The following is a 19146-nucleotide window of genomic DNA, read 5'->3' as shown; positions in this document are numbered from 1 at the left end:
ACTGGGTGTTGTGGATGGAGCATCAGGCAGTGTGTGAGAGTACAGGCTCAGCCTCCTGGGCCAAGGACGGGGCTGAATTTCCCTCACGCGGCTTTTCCAGCTGTTTGGGGGATAAACGTAACCTCAAAGTGGGGGATTCCCAGGGCAGCTTGCTTTGATTCCACAATGAAAACCTGCTTTCCATCTCTGCAGAGAGCAAGCCACCTGGGGTGGGTGGTGCTGGTGTGTGAAGGACGGGGTTTGCGTGCTCATAGCAGGCCCTGACCCACAGAGCTGCTCCGGCACTGCTGTCCGGCCTCACGCCTGCCCTCCCTCCCCGGGCAGCCTGTGTGTCCCGGGGGGCTCGCAGGGTGTCTCTGCCTCTGCATTGCCTCAGGGCCCTAAGGCGTGGGGCTGGGCAATGAGTCCTATCCTGCTTCACTGCCATCTCTGCAAATATTGTGGCTAATCAATAAATAGAACAATAATAGCAGGGGGGTCAGGGATGGTTTCTTGCCCTGCAGTAAGGGTGGGCTCTGCTGCTCCGTAGTCCCCCCTGCTGACCCCACAGGCTTGACTTACCCCACGGTGAGCATCTCAGCTTCTCAGGACAGCTGCTGCTATCACGGAGGTGTTCAAGGGAGCAGGTCCTGAGAACCTGCTCGATCAGTCGTTTCAGCAAGGGCTCTTCAGACTCTTCATCCCCCCGATGCTGAGCTCCAGGGGAGCAGCACTGCGGCAGGCGAGGTGTGCTCCAGCTGCTCCCTGCCCCCAGCAGCTGCCTCCTTTGGTGCTGCTTTGCTGCCTCAGTTGAAGTTTTGCCCTTTGCTGCTGCCTTAGGCTGCCTGGCCGTTTATTGAGGGGAAGAAGAGAGGACTGAATAATTTTGGAGATAAGATCTGAGATGCAGTCAGGTGCCAGGGTGAACTGCACACGTACCTCTGAGAGCAGAGGCAGTCCCTTAGCCTTGCTGGTGGGTGACTTGGGCATCCTGCATCCAGTTGTGCCCCTGAGCCCAAGTCTTGTGTTCTCTAAGACAGAAAAGCTGCTGCTTTGATTTCCTGCCTGGAGATTGCTGCAGGACGGTGAGCTGTGATTTCCCTGTCTCCTGTTTGATGGCTGATCTCGAAACCGTGGCTGTTTGCAGTTAGGCTTAGAGATCACGGTCCCTGCTCAAAGGAAGGAGCTGTGATTGAAATTTTCACAGCAGCATTGCATCAGCAATGTTACAGCACGCTGACTGGCAGCTCAACAAACCGAACAAGATTAATAAAGGGACAGCAACAGGGCAAGTATAAGTTTAGTATCTTGTTCGAAACAGGAAAGGAAAATGCTGTAATGCAGATGGCCATGGTGCCACCTTGGTGGTGGTATTAACCATCACCTGCAAATTGCTGTTCCTGTCAAGTCAAGATTTCTTCTTGCTCTATGGGAGAAAAGAGCATTATCTGAGCAAGGCAAGATGCTTTTTTTGTGGGTAACAGTGCTGTGCCCTTCAAATGATATCTGTAATGCTATTTAGAAATGAGTGTTGAATTAACTTTCCAGGATATGGGCAACACTGGCCCTGAATATGGGGTCTCTTCCAAGGTGAGCAGAACTTTTGAAGATAAGATGCTGTCCTGGTTCAGCTAGGATAGGGTTAAGTTTTCCCCAGCAGAGAGGGGGAAGGAATCTCCAGCCAGGTTATTCATACCATGCTGACCTCAGGTCCAGGCGCGGGAGCGTGGGAATTCTTTTTCCTTTGTGGCTTTGGTGGCGGGGAGCACGGGGCTGTCTGTAACCATTGCGGTATTTCTCTGTATATCTTTTGTCTTGTTTACTGTTATTACTGTTTGTTGTTGTTATTATTGCTACTGTTGTTGTTCAGATTGTTTATTACACTGCTGTATTAAATTTCTTCTTATCTCAACCCGGGGTTTGTGCCCTACTTGTATCCGAGGGTGGGGGAGTGACAACAGCAACGTGGTCTCCGGTCCCGGCAGGGCCTAAACCATCACAGCCTTTTTGACGCACCAACGTGGGGCACAAGAGGGTTGAAATAAGAATCAAAAAGGGACAGACCCTGACCAGAGTGTGCTAGAGCAATCTGTTGGGTGCAATTTTTCTGTTTGTATTTGTACGGTTTGATAAGACAATGTTTTCAATGCTGGCCCACTTGCTTGCGTGGTGGAGCTGGATTATTCCTTATATCCACTGTGTGTTCTCAGTGCTGGTGTTTGTTATCAGTGGAAAATGTGTAAAGGGTCTTATTTTGCTGTACTGGCTCCTGACTGCTTATAATGTGTTTGTATCGCTGGGGGGGGGCGGGCCGGTACCTGTTTGCCGTTTGGGCTTTTGTTAGGGGTCTCACCCCCTCTGTGGGTGAGCCAGGGGAAGAGATCCTCTCGGTTTTTGAGAGTTTCAGTTATCCTTGGAGCCTGCAGGGCAGTGTGATTGCAGCACAATGCTTTCTGAATGCCTGCCAGATCTGGTTTTGGCCATGCGGCGCTTCTCTAACAATAGCAGTGCCTGGAAACCTGCCCTGTGGTCAGATGATAGTGAGTGGCAAGGGGTGTGGGAAAAGATGGGCGAAGGCCTGAGTCGGTGGGCACCCCCAATGCTTCGGAACTTCACTCCTGAGCAAATGCAGAGCCCTGAGAAGCTGATGGAGTGCTTAGAAAGGGTGTGTTACCAAACTGGCAAAACCCAGGAGACACAAATCGCTGCAATGTGTTGGGGACTTGCCCATGCCTACCGTGTCCTCTTTAATACCACCCACTGCCCTCAGGGGGGAGAAAAGGCTACAGAACCTGAGAGTGAAGTTACTGGTACAGTATCCGGGCCGGGGGAACAGGCAGAACCAGTATCAGTCGCCTCCACCAGCACAGCGACTGGGCCAGAGAGCCAGGCAGTGCCAGTGTCAGTCGCCCCGATACAGAAAACAAAATATACCAGAATGTCAGCTGGCAAAGTGGGGGATGGGGATGAGCCAGGCCCAGCACGGGAACAGATGCACAGGCTTAACTCTTTCCAGAGCTGTCTCACCAGAGCCTCATGGTGCTCCAAAAGCTCACCTTTTAGTTTAGGTTTTAAAGGCCATGTTTTGCTAATACAGCAGTACCAATTTGCTGATTTCCAGCCAGTTTGGTCTTGCCAGAGCTGGAGGGAACCATTCATTGTAGCCACCTGTGCCTGGAAACACACGGCATCAGTCATGAGCAGGGGTCACGGCCAGGAGCGTCAGTCTTGCCCTGGTGACAGGTTGTACCAAAACCTGAGGAAGGTGGAAGGCTGCGTCCCTCCCAGTGTCGCACAGGCTTAGGTCCAGCAGGCTTAAGTCCAGAGCATGTGGCTCTTAGAAAGGGGAGCAGAGGTGTGGAGGAGAGCTTGGAAAAGGTGCCTGAAACCTGGCGACAGGGGGGAGTTTGGTTTTTATCACGTAAGGTATCTTCTATGAGTTCATGCCCTTTCAGAATTGCTGTTTTTAGTAATGGAAGAAATTATTATCCTGCTTGTCTAGGGAAATTAAACTTGTCGTATCATGCTGTACCTGTTGGCTAAATGAATTAAAGAAGGGTAGAATCTTCAAGGCAGTTATGCTCCGAGAAGCAAGAGTGACTCAGGAGGGTGCTTTTCCCAAAGGAAAAGCAGGAGGAGTTTGGTTATCAAACCAGGTGGCCCTGATCTCCCCAGCCCAGCGAGGAAGCGCAGATGGGTTCTGGAGGGGTGAGCTCTGGACCAGGGACACAAATGGAGACAAGTTTAGTTAGCTCGCTCAGCAGTCTGCTATTGGCTGAACCAAGCTTGACAAGTTAGGCTCTGTTGTCAGTGGCAGTGAGTGCCACACTACTTTTTTTTTTTTTTTAGAGGCTCTGCCTTTTGATTTCATAAAACATCCCGTTGATGGTGCTCTGGGGCAGAGGCTAAACCAAAGTGGTCCCCATCCGTGCTTTCGCCGAGGAGATGCTGGTGCTGAGGTGCCAGGAGGCGGCTGGTGGTTGGTGGGAGCATCCAGCCAGCCTCGTGCCCTGACCTCCACCTCCTACTGGGGCTCGGGGCCGTCTGGGGCTCTCTTCTGCCACTGGCAGTTTGTGCGGATAAAGAGTAGCTTTGAAATGAAGAACGCAGGGTCCCCCACCTCAGGACTGCTGAAACACCCGGGAGGAGGCTCTGTGCACAACTGATGTGGGACGGGGTTTTATTTCCCCTTCATGTGCAGCCTCTGTGAGGAGCGATGGGTCAGCTGACAAAGGTGTGAATGCTCCCTTGCTAGGGCTGTGGCTTGGTAAAGTACAGCTGCATTTTAATACTGAGTTCTGCTTCCTCTTTCACTTGTGCAAGGCCAGAATGACCAGATCACTTAATTAACTAGCTTTATGCAGCTTCAAGAGAACTGAGTGTGGTGGCTCCTCAGTCGTCCCTTAGGGCATCCATCCCATCCCAGCCATCAATGCCATTCCATCCATCCATCCATCCATCCATCCATCCATCCATCTCTTAGATGCACAGTGGTGTCTTATATCCAAATTCTGGCAGCTCTTATTCGCAGTGGAAATGTGTCCTGGGAGAAGCTAGTGATCTCAGCATTGAGCTTCTTGAGTAAGTGATTGATCCCCACCCTTGCCCAGCACTCAGGGACTCTGTGCAAGCTCCTGCAGGGACAGAAATAGCCACTGTTTTTGTCTATCCAGTGCACAGGGCTGCTGGGTTGTGTTCTGGAGCATTCAAGGATAAGCGAGTAGCAGGGACGTTATCAGAATTTAGATCGTGGTCTTCAAAGTGGGGGGAATTTTTAGCGTGGCTCCAAGAGATTCCTTGTCTCTGGGACGCAGCCTGGATCCACGCAGGCAGAAGCTGACCTGGAAGCCTGAGTGAGTCTGGCCCGGCAGAGCCTTTTGGTCCCGGCAGGTCTCCTGTTCAGTGGTGCACTGTGCTGCCCCGTGCTGCCCCTTGGACCCACACCAAATGCTAACGGAAAGAATGAGGACACAATGCCATTCCTGCTCCTCTGGAGTGGGCTGTTGGCCCTGGCTCACCCTGGGAAATTCAAAGTCTGGCTCCATCGAGACAGCCTGTCATTATTCCTCAGTCATAGTTTCTTGGGTACAATTTACTGCCTGGCTTGTTGCCAAGCTTTGATAAATGAGCTTTGCCAGATAGCAGACATGCAGATTCACCTCTGGGGTGGAGCTATCAGGTCTCCTTTTCCAGTGAGCTACCATGAATCAGAGGGCAAAGAAAAGCTAACAGCCACCGGCTTGGTGTGAACGCCTTGGCTGGGTAGCCCTCGGCTGGTGGCAGCGCAGTGGATCCTCTGAGGCTAGTGATGGGCTGCGCACGGGATGCAGGGGCAGCAGAGGAGGGGTGGTGGGATCCTGTGTGAGGCCCCAGAGTTTACCCTGTGCCAACAACCTTCCTTCATCCCATTCTCATCTTGCTTTTTTAAAGACTTCCTTTTGCAGCTCTAGAGGACAAATTAAATGGAGCAGAGTTGATTGATTTTGCCAGCACTTGGAATAATGTTGATGCCTTTGGCATGCTCCACCTGGGACGCAGGCGTGCAGACCCGACCTGCTCTCCATGCAGGGCACAGCCAGCCTAAGGAGCTATCCGAGCTGGGGCATCCTACACACGCTGCTGGGACGCTGCCTGTCAGCAAGTTTTTGCTTCCCTGGCCGCAGAAAGTCTTACCCTTGCTAGCAGAGGTCGCTTTGGGGGGTTATTTAAAATGCTTCCCAAGACTTCAAAGTGCTGCTTGGTTTTCTGACGCTCTTCTCCCTTGGGCTGGCTGGTGTCCTGTTAGAGCTGAGTGCTGCCAGCCTGATGGATGGGAACTCGAGCTAACCTCATCTGGATCGAGCATTTGCTTGGATCGTGTCAGGCCTCCAAGCACACTGTTGCTTTCCATTAAAAAATAAAAAAGGCGGGGGGAAACCTCTTCTCTTACAATACTGCAGGGTTTTGGATGAGTAGTGCCTGTCACCCCAAACACGGCACTGAAGTGTGGGGTGCAGGCACCACCACCACCGTGATGGACACTTGGAAGCTGTACATCTGCCTCCCTGTGCATTTCCCGCTGGCCAGGGAGCACGGTGTGTGTTTCCTCTCTGCAGGCTTGCTCCCTGGGAACGTGGTTTTAGAGGGGCTGGGGTCCAGCACCTTCACTGCCGCAGCTGTGGAGGGAGGTCCATGAGAAACCAGAGGGAAGAGAGTGCTTGGAAGCCCGGGCCATGCCTACAGGGCACGTGCCTTCCAGTTTGCTTTCTGCTTATTGCTTTACTGCCCTGCTATGAACATTTATAGCTGAATTTTCCAAAGCAGAAGGCACTGGGGCACCTCACTGCAGCTGGTGATCAGTGGGAACCGAGTGCTTCAGTTCTTCGGGGGCTGTTGAGAAGCACTGAGTAACTCTTGGGAAAGAAGACGTTGGTGTCAGGGGTTTGATCAGCCGGTTTTGCAGAGTTACTCTTCAGGCTCTCAGCAGTATCCCCCAGCCGTGTGGCTGCTGCGGTGGGATTTGAGCAGTCCTGGCTTCCTCTGGCCTTGAGCCTTTATGCCAGCCCAGCGCCCATTGTCAGGAAGCCAGGAGAGGTGAAGTAGCTTCCCTTGGCGTGCGCTCCGAAAGAGAGACTGGAGGAGGAATAACCTCCTCCTGAGGATGAGCATCCCTTGGGTTGGGCAACACTGGGTTAATGAAGTGAGTCTGTTAAAGGAAGGTAAAATACAGGTTGTAGAAGCTCCTGCATAGTTGTTGTTTCCAGCTTGGATTTAGGGAAATGGACCCTCTCTGGTTTTTATCCTCATATCTTCAGCCTTTCCTTTTCCTGCACCCCACAAGAGCCCAGGGTCCGTGGTTTCCATGCTAAGTTAGTGTTCGGCTTGTCTTACAGGCTCGTGAATGCTCGTGCTGGAGGATTGAACCCAGTGAAGGAGTGATTCCTCCTGAGACAGAGGTGTCAGTAGCTGTCGTAGCAAGCTTGGATGACACGGAGAAATTCAAGGACGAGGTGAACCTGTTCATCGAGAACAGCCACACCTACGTGATCCCCGTCCGGGCTGTTGGCACTGGCACCACGATTGTCACTGACAAACTCTTTGCGCCGGAGCTCAACTTGGGACCCCACTTCAGGTAGGGTATCTCTCAGCTTCTGCCGTGGGCTCAGCAAGGGGCAGTTTTGCTGTAGTCCTTCAGGCTGGTTGTTCTTCAGCGCTCAAGGTCCTGGCTCTGTTTTCCTGAAGCCCCAGGGCTTCCTTTAGAAACCTTCTGTGGCCATTTGAAAGTTGTTAGATACCCTCAAAAGCCACCAAAATGGAAACCAGTTGTTAAATTGTCACTGACTTGTCTTTAGTTATAATACATCTATTTCCTCACTTGAACAAAAAGAGATTTGGAGGAAAACAGCAGGTCCTGGAAGCCTCTGGGTGGAAGATGCTACATTACAAGTATAAACACATTTCCCTTTGCAATCATGTTGATTGTTTTTCCCTTCCCTGTGGAGTATCATCTCGCAACAGCGGAACACCTTTGTGGTAGCTTGTTAGCAGGTCCCTGACTAAATGAATGGTGCTGTTTTGTTTGCCCTCTGCCCAGCGGTCCTGAGGAGCAGCAGAATTTCTTTGCCCCGTGTCATCCCTCATTAGCTCGCCTTCCCCGTCTCCCCTGCCGGGCTGCTCTTCATCAGACGTAGTCGCTCTTCCCTCGTCTCTCCCACCGGCTTTCCTCGGCGTCACCGCCGCAGCGGAGCCTGAGGCGCGGGCAGGCGAGGGTGGCACTGGACCAGCTCTGGAAGGGAGAGGAGGAGAAGTCCACTGAGTTTGGGCAGGATAAATGGAAGGTGTTAATTAAAGAGCTTGGCTCAAAGGAGGGGGTTCACTGGTCCTAACGCGTCTATCTGACCAGGCCTGTTCCTGTAAATGGGAGAAAAATAAGCCTTTTCAAAGTGCTGCCTGCTTTGTGTTGGACACCTCTTAGGATGAGAAGAATAGTCTTTTTGAGGTGCCTGTTCCTTTCCCTGGCTGCAGAGTGTCCACAGCGGTCCAATCCCTAAATTTGGGGGTAGAAAAAGCAGGTTGATCCTACTCTGTAGGATAGATTTTGGGGGGTTAAATATGCATGCACAAGCCACCCACATACGCAGGGACATTGCAGGGGGTTGGTGCTTGTCCAGCGTGTCCTGTGCTCTGTGCAGCCACAGACTGGCTACCCAACGGAGTGGGCGATGTCAGTGTGATTTGTGTCATGGTCCTCTGCCCCCCTTCACGTCTTGCTCTGCAGACTCTGGAGTTGTTGCCTTTGCTGTCGGCTGCAGAGCTGCCCCAGGTGAGCTGAGACGGGACCCAGGTAACATCTCAGATGAGTTGGGCTTTCCCAGAGCCACAAATTCTGCATCCACCCAGAGCTTCTCCAAGCTTTCGTCTGTGCTGTCCACCACAGAAACCATTTCACACTAAGCTTGTACGCATCATGTTTTAACAGTCTGTTTCAGCGGCTGGTTTGTTCTATTCTTGGCTCAGGTCTGTGCATTTAGCTGCCTGGGGCAGGCATGCATTTTGTAAGCCGTGTATTCTGTCCTTTTCAAAAAACCAGTAACTGTTCCAGGAACAATTCACGTCCTGGTCATGCTCAGATTTATAGAGGGTAAAATAATTACTCCAGATGAGCCTGCAGTTAGTGTTTCCTTACATGAAGAAATCAATTTCCCTTGAGTATTCATTTTGGTTTATATCTAGCTCTAGTTATTCATCTCTCATCGTTTCTTCATCCCCTCAGCAGCCAGACCTGGTCTTGCTGCCATGTTTGATCTGGGGAAACTTCTGTTGATCCTGTGTTCTCACAGTGCATTATCTTCCTAAACCACAACAGCAGCTGCACTGTTCAGGCAAAGGATGATGTGTTGGGGGTGATGAGGTTGGATGCTCCCTAAGGGGCTGGGGGTGCCAGGGCAGGGGCCCTGCCAGCGAGGCAGGGGGTGCCCAGGTCACCGGCGGGTCTCTAGGCTGGTGATGCTCTGTCTGCAGCAGCTGAGATGATGATCTTCATGCAGCTCTTCCTTGCTGTACGCAGAGCAGCTGCTGGATGCTGATAAACTTAGGGGCAACCAAGGTCTGGCTTTTGCTGAAGCTTTGAGCTAGGTCAGCCTTTTTGGAGGTGCTTTTATTGCTGAGTGTGCAGTCGGGTAACGCCATCAGGGTGCTGAAGCCGGGTGACCGCTGGGAGATAGCAGCTCCCATGACTTTTTCCATCTCTTTTCCCTTCCAGCCTGGATCCCTGCTGTTACCGCTTCAAGGTAACAAACAAAGGACGGCGCACCCGTTGGCTCTACTGGTCAACAGCAGGTTCTGGCTCGTTTCGCCGGCGTCATCGTGTCCCTGCTGTCAGCACCACCGAGGGCCAAGGTTCCTCCCAGAGCCCCAGACCTGCCTGCCCTGGGTTTAAGGTTCAGCCACTGAGGGTGGAGCTGATGCCGGGCAAGACTACGGAGATGGTGCTGGAATGCTTCTCCAGCACTCCTCAGGTGAGGTCCCCCCCGAGGGCTGAGCCTTCCCCATCAGGAGCAAGTGCTTTCAAGAAACTGTTCTAACAGCACGAGCTACCATGGCAGCACCAGCTTTCCTTGCTGGCCACTGTCAGTTCCTAAGGCTTTTTCATGTTTCCATGGCTACTGTAAACCCAACCTGCTGATACCAAAACACGGACTGAAGGAGATATTGCTACTTCAGGGGCAAATGGCAGGTTACAAGGTGTCATGTGCTGAGGCAGAAAGGAAGGGCAGAGAAAATAAGTTACGCTTAGACTAGGAGCACAGGCAGAAAGTAAATAACAAAGTGCAAAGTAATGTATTTGGGGGAAGCAGTGAGTAAAACAAAACACCTGTGAAGGGAGGGAGTGTCTGGGAGTAGCATCATTTTTCCTCCGTAGACAAGCATGGGCAGAGGGCTCGTCTAGCACTGAGTCCTGGAGCAGAAAAATGAACACAGTGTGTCAGCTGTAGTGATCGGGTGATGTTCATCCACGTGGGAAACTGTTTGCAGGGATCGTTACAATTGACAGCTTGACTTTGTCAGTATTTCCATAACGGCTCACCTCAGTCTCTCAGCCAGTCCCAGGGTCCCAAGGGCAGCCAGGTCTCGCAGCACCCTTGGATGGCAGCTCAGGGGGAGATTTCAGCAGGGTCACGGGGTGTTCTCCTCCCTGGACTCTTTATTTCCAGGGGAAATCCTACTCTGCAGAGAAACTTCCAGCTAACCCTGGTGTGCATTCCCTCTCTCCAAGACTGCTGGGCACAGATGTTTAGGCAAATGTGGAATAAATCTGCATCAAGCTCCTGCTGATACTTGTGTTTTGAAAGGTGTTTTAAAGGGCTGCCTTGGTAGGTAGCTTGAGGAATACTTGATTACTCACCTAGTTGACTGCGATGGGACTGTCCCTGTGCAGTTCGGAGCCCAAAGGTTTTGTTGAAGCAGGGAAAAGAAAGGAAATAAAGTGATCAGGGTGCTGGAGAGGCTGTCCTGCCGCGAAAGCCGAAAGAGGATCTGTGAGCTGAGCTGTGGCTACCTGGCTCCTGCAGTCAAAGCCAAGACCCTGGGAGTGGGCTTTCCACCTTCCTCGGGTCTTGAGAACTTAATACTCTTGATGTCGGTCAGAAGCCCAACTCCCTGCATCGCACATGTAGCACAGATGGTTTTGAGTCTGTAGGCTCTGAGGAGGAGTTGTGGTGTTGTAGCAGAGGGAAGAGTGAGAAATGAAGGGAGGATTTTGGGGAACTGAAACCATGAGAAATCAGGAAAAAGTCTTAAGAGCATCCAGCTTAAGCAGAGGGTTTTCATGTAAACTGCAAGACCTCTCTTTCCTGGGGAGGTTTCTTTTAAAACCAGCTCTAGGAGGGCACAGTACCTGCTAGGAATGGGTGGCCCCCTCTTTACCTGAAGGCAGTCTGCCTGTTTGGGTTTTTCCCATGGATCCTGTCCTCTAAGCTTCCAAGGGAGGGTTTGCTAGCATTGGCCCTTCTGTCACCTGTTTCCCTTAATATAGTTGCATTTTAAAAAAATTTTTTTTAATAAGTTCCTACAGCTTTCTGTAAGTATTATGCCTGGCAGTGGGACAAATCAAAACAGTAATAATTTGGGGCAGGGACTATTACAATTGTAGGCAGCACATGACTCACAAGGGCTTTTTGTGGATAGTGGGGTGTGGCATTACGGACGTTTGAGAGCAGAATAAATGGGATGCAGCATAAAAAGAAAAGGGGGCTGTTGAGGAGCCCAGTGGCTGTAACTTGATGGCGGTAACAGGGTCTGTGGTTGGGTGGGCAGCAAATACAGTGCGTTTTGGGGACGCCCTGCTGGGCCCCGCTGGGTGACGGGTGACTCCTCCGTGCAGGTGGTGAAGGAGCGGCTGCTGTGCCACGCCGTCGTGGGGAGCAAGGCAGAGAAGGCTCCGATAATGGAAGTGGATGTCACCTGCGAGTTCATCGCTCCCGTCCTGAAAATGTCCTCCAGGGAAATCGCTTTCCGGGTGGAGAAGGTAAGTCTCTGGATTTCATCCTGGCACTGAAGAGCATGGCTGGTGACTGAAAGCCTGGTGGGGCGTGTGCTTGTGTTCGAAGGAGGAAGTTAAATGGCTTCTCCAAGTCCCTGGGGCTTTGACTATTGAGCTGAGCGGGACCAAGATTTTGCCATTAACACTGAGATCAATATTTCGCCCCTCTGGGATCGGGAGCAGTCCCACCAGCTGTATTCTGCCTTTTTGATGTGGAGACAGAGTTGAGCTGCTGAGCCAAGGGCACAGGGCGAGATGTGTGGGACCCACGAGAACAGCGTGGGCTTTGCACAGCCACCTCGTGTGCTGGGGCTGAGGTGGGCGAGCAGAGTGCTGCAGCTGAGCGATGCTAAACCCCCTCCTCACCCTTCCTGAGGGGCTTCGTAAAGTAAGCGAGGGTGTTTTCAGAGATGGGACTGGTTTTTAACTTCACCCAAGTAAAACAGAGAGAACAGCTGCTCTGCCGAGGGGGATCATGGCTACTTCTAGAGAGACACCAGTTCCTGTACTCGGGGTGAAGGGAGGCTTCTGGGGATCCTCCGAGGCACGGTGATGTCTGAACACCGATCCTGTAGGGAAGCTGAGAAGAACTGAGATTCCTGTCAGCTCTTCAGGCTGATGAGAAAAACCTGTCATTTTGTCTGTTTGCCTTCTCTGCTCTTGGCATGGATGGTAGCCCTTTGCAATTCCCCAAGCTTCACCTTCTTCAAAGGACCCGCAGACATCCTTCAGCTGCAGTGATGATAACGCCAGCGCAAAGCAGGTGCCCCTTAGCCTCTGGATCCTGACTCCTGCATCACCTTCCCTCTCCCTTGAGGTGTCTGAAAAAGAGAAGCTACTTCATTATTTAGTTTCTGTGTTTTCAGGCCTCTCCTCTGGTTCCCAGGCTTCCAGAGAAGCACAAAATCCTGTGAGCAGGCAGTTCAGGTTTAATTAGAAGCTTTTCAGCTATCCCTGATGTCTGCCTGTGGTCTGCTTGATGCCATGTGCTCGGATTTATTGAGTGTTATGACACTGCAGCTGTTTGATATCAATACATCCAGAACAAGTTGCCCAAACACTGTCTAGTTTATATAAACCATGCAGGAAGCCCAGAGCAATGCATAAACAGGAAGAAATAGCTTAGGCAGAGCCGAGCTTTGAGGCTACAGACAGCTTGTCACTGGAGCAGGGGCAGCAGGACACCCGTTGCAGCCTGACTGTTGAGGTTTCTCCTGGCTGTATGTGCCTGTAGATGCTCAAAGCCAACCTTAGGCTGCTGCAGGCTCTCTGCTATGGGCCAAATCCTGCTCGCTTTTCTCCTCTGACCAGCATCACTGCTCTTATGAGGCTACTAGAGCTGACAAGGTTGTAAGAAATGACTATGTGAGTGAAAATCATCTTGTGCCGTTCTTCTCGAGAGGATAGAAAATGGAGACAAGTGCTCTGGGTTCACTTTCTGCTATTGGTCTTGTTCATGCAGCTGCCTCCTCTCAGGGTCCTATTCCCTCCTTTGTGTGCCAGAGTGTTTCCCTGTCCCCGGGGGATGCTGTGGTTTCTAAACATGGAAGGATCTGATATACTTAGAGAAAAAACACCTAGAAGGATAGAAACTAACAAAAATAGTAAATAGAGGTGTATGCACTTCTGGGGTTGAAAAACTTGAAATGCATCAGAAAGGGAAGGACTTCCGTGGCTACTTCATGTTGTTTTTTCCCCTTGTGTCCTGTTTCTGTAGCAACCTGGTGATGTCCTAACTCTGCAGCACCAGTCTCTGTCTTTAAGAAACGCCTCGGCCCTGCCACTCAGCGTCGTCCTGGCCTTAGAGCAGCCCTTCTTAATCTGTGACGCGGAGCGGCAGCCCCTCTCTGCAGACGCTCAGGTGAGCAGCCGTGGGCCCTCCCGCTGTGGGGTTTGAAGAGGGGGGGTGTGGTGGTACGTTTCTGTTGGGAGGTCCTCTAGCAGAGGAGTTTATTCTTTAGACTCAGCAGTAGACTGGCCTGAACTAAGTCAGATTTGAAGCAAGCTGCTGAAGGAAACGAAATATCATCTGAACTGGGGAAATACATCCTGGCTCTAAGACGTGAGGAGAGGGGAGCAGGCAGCTAGGCCTGGGCAAGCCGTGTATAACGGTGTCTCTTGGAAGTCACTGAGCTCTCCAGCAGCCATTCTCAGACACCCTCCAGAGCAGCTGGCTTTCCTCAGGGGCAGCCCTGCCTCCAGGAAGGCTGAGGAGGCTCCTCCAGCCGCTGCCTGGCCTCTGCCCTGTTGTTGGAGGAAGGGGTTGGACATGGGCTCTGCTAAACGTTGTAGGCACGGCCACCGCTTCTGTGCTGTGCCAGTGACTAGCCCCTGCAAGGGCGAGGCTGCAGTGCCATGCTGCTTGTGCTGGGAGGGCAAAGCAGTTCCTCTAGAGCTGGGGCAAAAGGCCCTGGTGTGCCAAATGCTGATTTAGTTGTGTATTTAGCACATCGCTCCTGGGGGTCCCGAATTCAGGAGTAGAATATTTATTTTCCTCGTGTATTGATGCAGAGCACAGTGAGATGAGCCTGAGATAGTCTCAGACAGAGCGTGGTGGGGCTTGCAGTCAGGCACACACTGTGAAGAAAACACAGGATGAACTGAGAAGCCTATGCTGGGGTCAGACGTTGAACATTTCCACGTTTCGTGCTGCCAGACCTTGGGACTTCATCACACTGGTGATTAATACTCTTCATTTCCTTGCAGCCCATGAAGCTGGAGATAGGGGAGGAACTTCTTCTCTCCATCAGATTTAACCCTGCTTATAAAGAGGATTTGTGTAGCCGGGTAGTGGAGAAGGTTCTGAAGATACAGTTTCTGGAGCATCCTCATGAGGAGCAGGTCACCATTCGGGGAGAAGTCTACTTCCCAAATCTCCGTATCCAGCCCACGGCCCTGGACTTCGGCTGCATCTTGAACGACACCAAAGATGTGCGTTACATCGAGCTGACCAACTGCAGCCCGCTTCTTGTCCAGTACCACTGGTCCTTCCTGATGGACAGCCGCGTGAGCCAGATGAGGTATGTGCCCCTTTGCTCTCTCCTTGAAGCTCTTCTCCTTCCTCGTGTCCTGTTTGTGCTTTGCAAAGACCAAGGCTGTTTGCCTGTGATCTGACAAATTGCTTTCAACTTTCCCTGGGGGAGTAACACCTCCCAGCCGTGGTCGGGCTTAGGTGCTCAGGGAATAAGTGATCACCAGTTTGACGCTGGGAAGGAAACAACGTTCTCCAGCCAAGCTGGGGCTGTGAGATGCTACCAACACTTCCTGCATTGTCCATAACCTGGAGTCCTGCTTTATTTCTGGAGCTACAAACCCATACCTAGGCACTGGGACAAGCAGATATATGATTTTTCTTCCCTGCCAACCCTATGTGTTGTCATTTTACACTAAGAACCTACACAGTCTCTTGCTGCTGCTTTACTGTAGCCCCCATACTGGTTCCCCTGGGAAGGAAGGCTGGGGTTGGAAAGCTGCTTTCTCAGACCTTTGTGGCCTGAGGCGAACACCACACTGGTGCAGTGAGTTTTCATCTGTTGAACTGCACATCACATTCCCTAAACAGCCATTTAGTGTCTTACAGGGAAAGGGCAGGTTCTGCTGCAGCTGTGGGTGCAGCTGTAGGCGTTGGTGGGAGCACTTGTCTGAACGTCCTGGGAAGCAGGGCCAGCCAGCGCTGGGCTGTGGTTTACAAGCTCCCTTCCCCGGAGCACCGATCGCTGCTGCTTCGGCGCTCCTCAGGGATCAACGGGTTGTTCAGCCGTGTCTCTGCCGGAGTTTCTCAGCGGGTCTTTCCACGCTGCCCCGCGTGTGTGGGGTGTCCCGTGCCGGGCTCCGTGGGTGCCCCGCACGGCGCTGGGCTCTGTCGGGGTTAGGGCGCAGCAGGCTCCGGGCTCTATCCCTGCTCCTGCCTTACGTGCTTGGAGAAAGCCTCGGGCGTTGCTGCTTGCTTGTGCTGACCTGCAGCTGCGGGTGGTGTCAGGGGAAATATTCCGGGTTAGCACCTGGTGGAGCTGCAGAAGTTCTCGCCTTGGCCCTCTGGGTGGGGGAGGCCCAGTCTGCAGCTGTGGGTGCTTTCAGGAGGGCACTGGCGGCTCTGCACTGGCTTGTTGCTCTCCGGATCTGCCCCTTTGTGTCTCAGGCTCACCTTTTTGCACAGTCTGTGTGTCTCTTCCTTTCCTGCTGTGATTTTTACCTCCCTACAAGGTTTTCACCCGTGTCCTCTTCCATTTCTCCTTGCAACCAGTTGCCAGCTGCCTGTGCCGCCGCTACAGCAGCGTCATCCCTAGGCAGCCCCGTATGCTGACCTGCTCCATCCTGGTTTGGGAGCTGCTGGCTCAGACCCGTTACTGAATTCACACCCGCAGTGCCCAGCCGGGGGCCGCATCCTGCCGAGGAGCTGCTCGTGCAGGCTTCCCTCCCTCCCACTGCAGGTCCACAATCAAAGTCATGTTATTTTCCAGGTTCAGCCCTCCGGTACCGAAATTTTTCACCAAACCCCAACCACCAAAGGAGGAGGGAGCCTGGTTGGAGCGCTCGGTGTCTGCAGGGAGCAGCTGCAGGGGTGGAGGTGTGGAGGAGCCAGCTAAAGCCCTGGGAGCCGCAGGGGATCCTGCCCAAGAGCCAGCAGGTGCAGATGACTCCCTGGAAGCAAAGGTAGATTTTCTTGTACACCTACCGCTTGCGTTGCCTCCCCCATCTTGCCACTGAAAAGCCGTACTTGTGCCAGTCCCCCTTTTTGCTGCCCTGTTGTCATGTGCCCTGAGGGTGGGCTGGGCAGCAGGGCCAGCGGCTGGACATGGGACTTCTGGGGAGGGAGAAATCGGGTAGTTTTGCTTGGAGAAGCCCACTGAGATCCTACAGACCTATGCTGAGTTTGGGGTTTTTTAGCTCGTTTTTACACTGTAAAATGAGCCTTTTATCTGCATCATGATGTGAAGGCTTCCAGTTTCCTTCCTGTATCAAGCTGTGCCAAGTACTGTGATCTCCAGGTACCACCTTCTCACCCCCAGCTGGAGCTGCATGTTTTTATGTCTCTGCCTTCACCCGAGACCTGCAGTATTGCAGGGATGGCCACAGAGCCATCTTTGATAAAATGAGACTTTTCAAGGTCATTGTCTCTTCCTCCTGGCATGAAAAATGGCCTTTGGTCTGCTGACCTTCCTGGTGAACCTCGGTGCTTTGGAGCTTGATGTCCGTGCTAGTGGGAACTGGCGCCTTGTTCTGCATCGTGTGGGACAGAGGCTGCTCCTGGGGCAATAAAAGAGGATGCAAGAAAGCATGGGAAGTTCTGAAAGCACTGGCGTTGACATTAAGGTCAAGGAGAGGGGTTGCACCTGCTCACATCCAAACTTCGGTCATTTTAACATTATAACGGCACATTTTTTCTGGATCAGGAGAAATGATACCCCGTAGACGTAAAGAATGGCGTGGCTGAATGTTTTTGGATAGAAGCGTGGAATCTTCTTTATTTCCTGCTTTGTTGCCATGTATGCAGAAAAAAAACAGAGAAAATCCAGTAGATGTGGCTAAGTAGGATCCAAAAGGCTTCAAAGGATACGCCTGGATTGCAGCTTCCCCTTCTGCTTGTGTGACTGTGTCAAGGCAACACCCACATAACCTCCCTGGGGAGGCGGGAGACCATAGGCCTAGGAAAGGTGCGGGTTAGAATCTTTGGGAATAGGCACTTGGCAAAGCTTTGCTAGGCTTGAAAATGTGGAGATGAGAGAAAGAGCATTGAATCTTCTGATTCTGAGCTTCATCTACCGGGGAGATGTAGCCTCTGATTAGGTGTAAAGATGTCCCATAAAAATTCTTGCAGATTCTGCTGATGCCAAGGCCCCAGCACAAAGCCCTTCTTCACGTTACTGAAGAAGCAGGTATTGCCACACTTCAAAAGCACTCACAAAGCCCTCGCTTATTAAATAGGGGATGAGGTTCCTTTTGAAAGATGGCACCGCTGAGGTCAAACACCAGCTCTCAGCTGCTGGGAGACAGAAGAACATCTCTGCCGCCTTCTTCAGGAAGGTGTCATTCAAGAGAGTGACTTGGTGGAGATCCTCAGCTCTCCAGCACTGATGGGTGCGCGAGATGAAACCTAAGCACTCTCTGAAATGGGATACTTGTGCCAAGCCCTTATTTTCCTGGTTTGATACGCTTGCAGCTGTGCTCCTGCTTTTGTCCTGAAGAACCTAACCTGTCGAGGCATGGGGTTCTGGGCACGTTCCCTGGGCAGGAGTGAGCGAAGCTGGTCTGGCACAAGGGTGCAAAATGCCCTTGAGGTCTCTGCCAGGACTGAGGGCTGGGTGCACTCAGCTTCCCCATGCACGCTTGCGCGTAGGAAGCGCAGGCGGAGCCCGTGTCTCACCTGTGGGTGGGCTTGGACCCACTCAACGGATGGCACGGACATACCCGTACTTGATTTGCACCCAGGTCCCATCTCAGCTGCTCCTGGCTGGGTGAGGTGGCGGAGCCTGCAGCAGAGTGCTCTCGCCCAGACCAGCCAGGCGCTCGCTGCAGCCCATGGTGCTTGTTTTGCAGGTGCTGCCATCCCCTGCTGAGGAGCTGGAAGGGGCTGTGGAGACACAGGGCCTGGTGGGGATCAACAGACTGATGCAGTCTGTGGAGGCAGAGCCCGTCAGCTTGGGAATGGAGGAGGTAAGTGGGAATCCATCTTGTGCCACGTTTCCGGTGTGGCAAGCAGTTCTGTAGCCCCCCCTCCCCACTGGTGGCCCTCGATGCTGCTCGCAGAGTGGCCTCGCGTCCCTCCAAGCCCATCGCACAGCGCTGCTGAAGCAACCGGTCACTGGAGAGGCCACGCAGGACGTGTCGTAGGGCTGACCTGTGCAGCAGCTATGGAGGGCATTCTTCATCTTGTTGCCAATCAAGTGGTCAACAGGAAATTTCTGCGGTAGCTTTTGCTGTAGCATCTTGAGAGCGCGCAGCATGCGAATCAGAGAGAGTGAAAAACATCAGATGAGCTGGGCTGGAGTCCTCCCCCCAGCTCTGAGAGCTTTCACCTCTGAATACGGTGTTTTGCTTAGGGCAGTAAAAGGTGCTTTTAAAGGCAAGTTCTGCAGTGGAGAGAATTTCTTGCTGCCAGGCGACATCCCAAATTACTTTTAATATGTAGTGTATTAATTAATGAGGGAGCATGGGAGAAGGTTTTCCCCGTGGCCCCTCCACTGCTAAGTGGAATGGGTACAGGATGAGATTAGGATGATTTTGCCTGTGTTTGAGGAAGAGCCCCCTCCAGCCACGTCTGTACTTCGCTCCAAGCCGTGGCTGCTCTTCTGCATCAATTTCCATGCTTGACATCTTGATCTCTCCTCGCCTACCTCCAGGTTTTCGATGTCCTGCCGCTTTGCGGTGTGCTGCAGCCAGGCAAGAGCCAGCGGGTCATGTTCACCTTCTTTGGCCACACAAATATCGTCGCCCACGTCACGGCGCTGTGCAGGGTGGAAGGAGGCCCGACCTATGAGATCGCGCTGAGCGGGGAGGCTTCGCTCATCAACTACCTCCTAGACGTCACGGAGATCGACTGCGGGCTGCAGGTACCGCACGCTTCTCTTGGCAGAGGTCCTTGCCGTGAAACCATCACCGGCGTGTTGCTGCCACCTAGGGCTGGGGCTCTCTCCCCTTCCCAACTA

General features: G+C 52.5%; 1 protein-coding gene across 1 annotated transcript in view; it reads left to right on the top strand.

Annotated features, from left to right (window-relative positions):
- The window catches only part of LOC141961799 (hydrocephalus-inducing protein homolog), a 125680-nt gene that overhangs the window by 88146 nt on the left and 18388 nt on the right, over positions 1 to 19146 (top strand). The window contains 8 exon segments of the mRNA XM_074909136.1: positions 6852 to 7090; positions 9221 to 9476; positions 11342 to 11485; positions 13218 to 13361; positions 14207 to 14520; positions 15961 to 16153; positions 18038 to 18154; positions 18841 to 19050. Coding sequence (XP_074765237.1) covers positions 6852 to 7090; positions 9221 to 9476; positions 11342 to 11485; positions 13218 to 13361; positions 14207 to 14520; positions 15961 to 16153; positions 18038 to 18154; positions 18841 to 19050 — 1617 coding nt within the window.

The sequence above is a fragment of the Athene noctua genome, chromosome 6, assembly GCF_965140245.1.
Source record: "Athene noctua chromosome 6, bAthNoc1.hap1.1, whole genome shotgun sequence".
Taxonomy (NCBI): Eukaryota; Metazoa; Chordata; class Aves; order Strigiformes; family Strigidae; genus Athene; species Athene noctua.
This window is presented reverse-complemented; position numbering and strand designations above follow the sequence as displayed.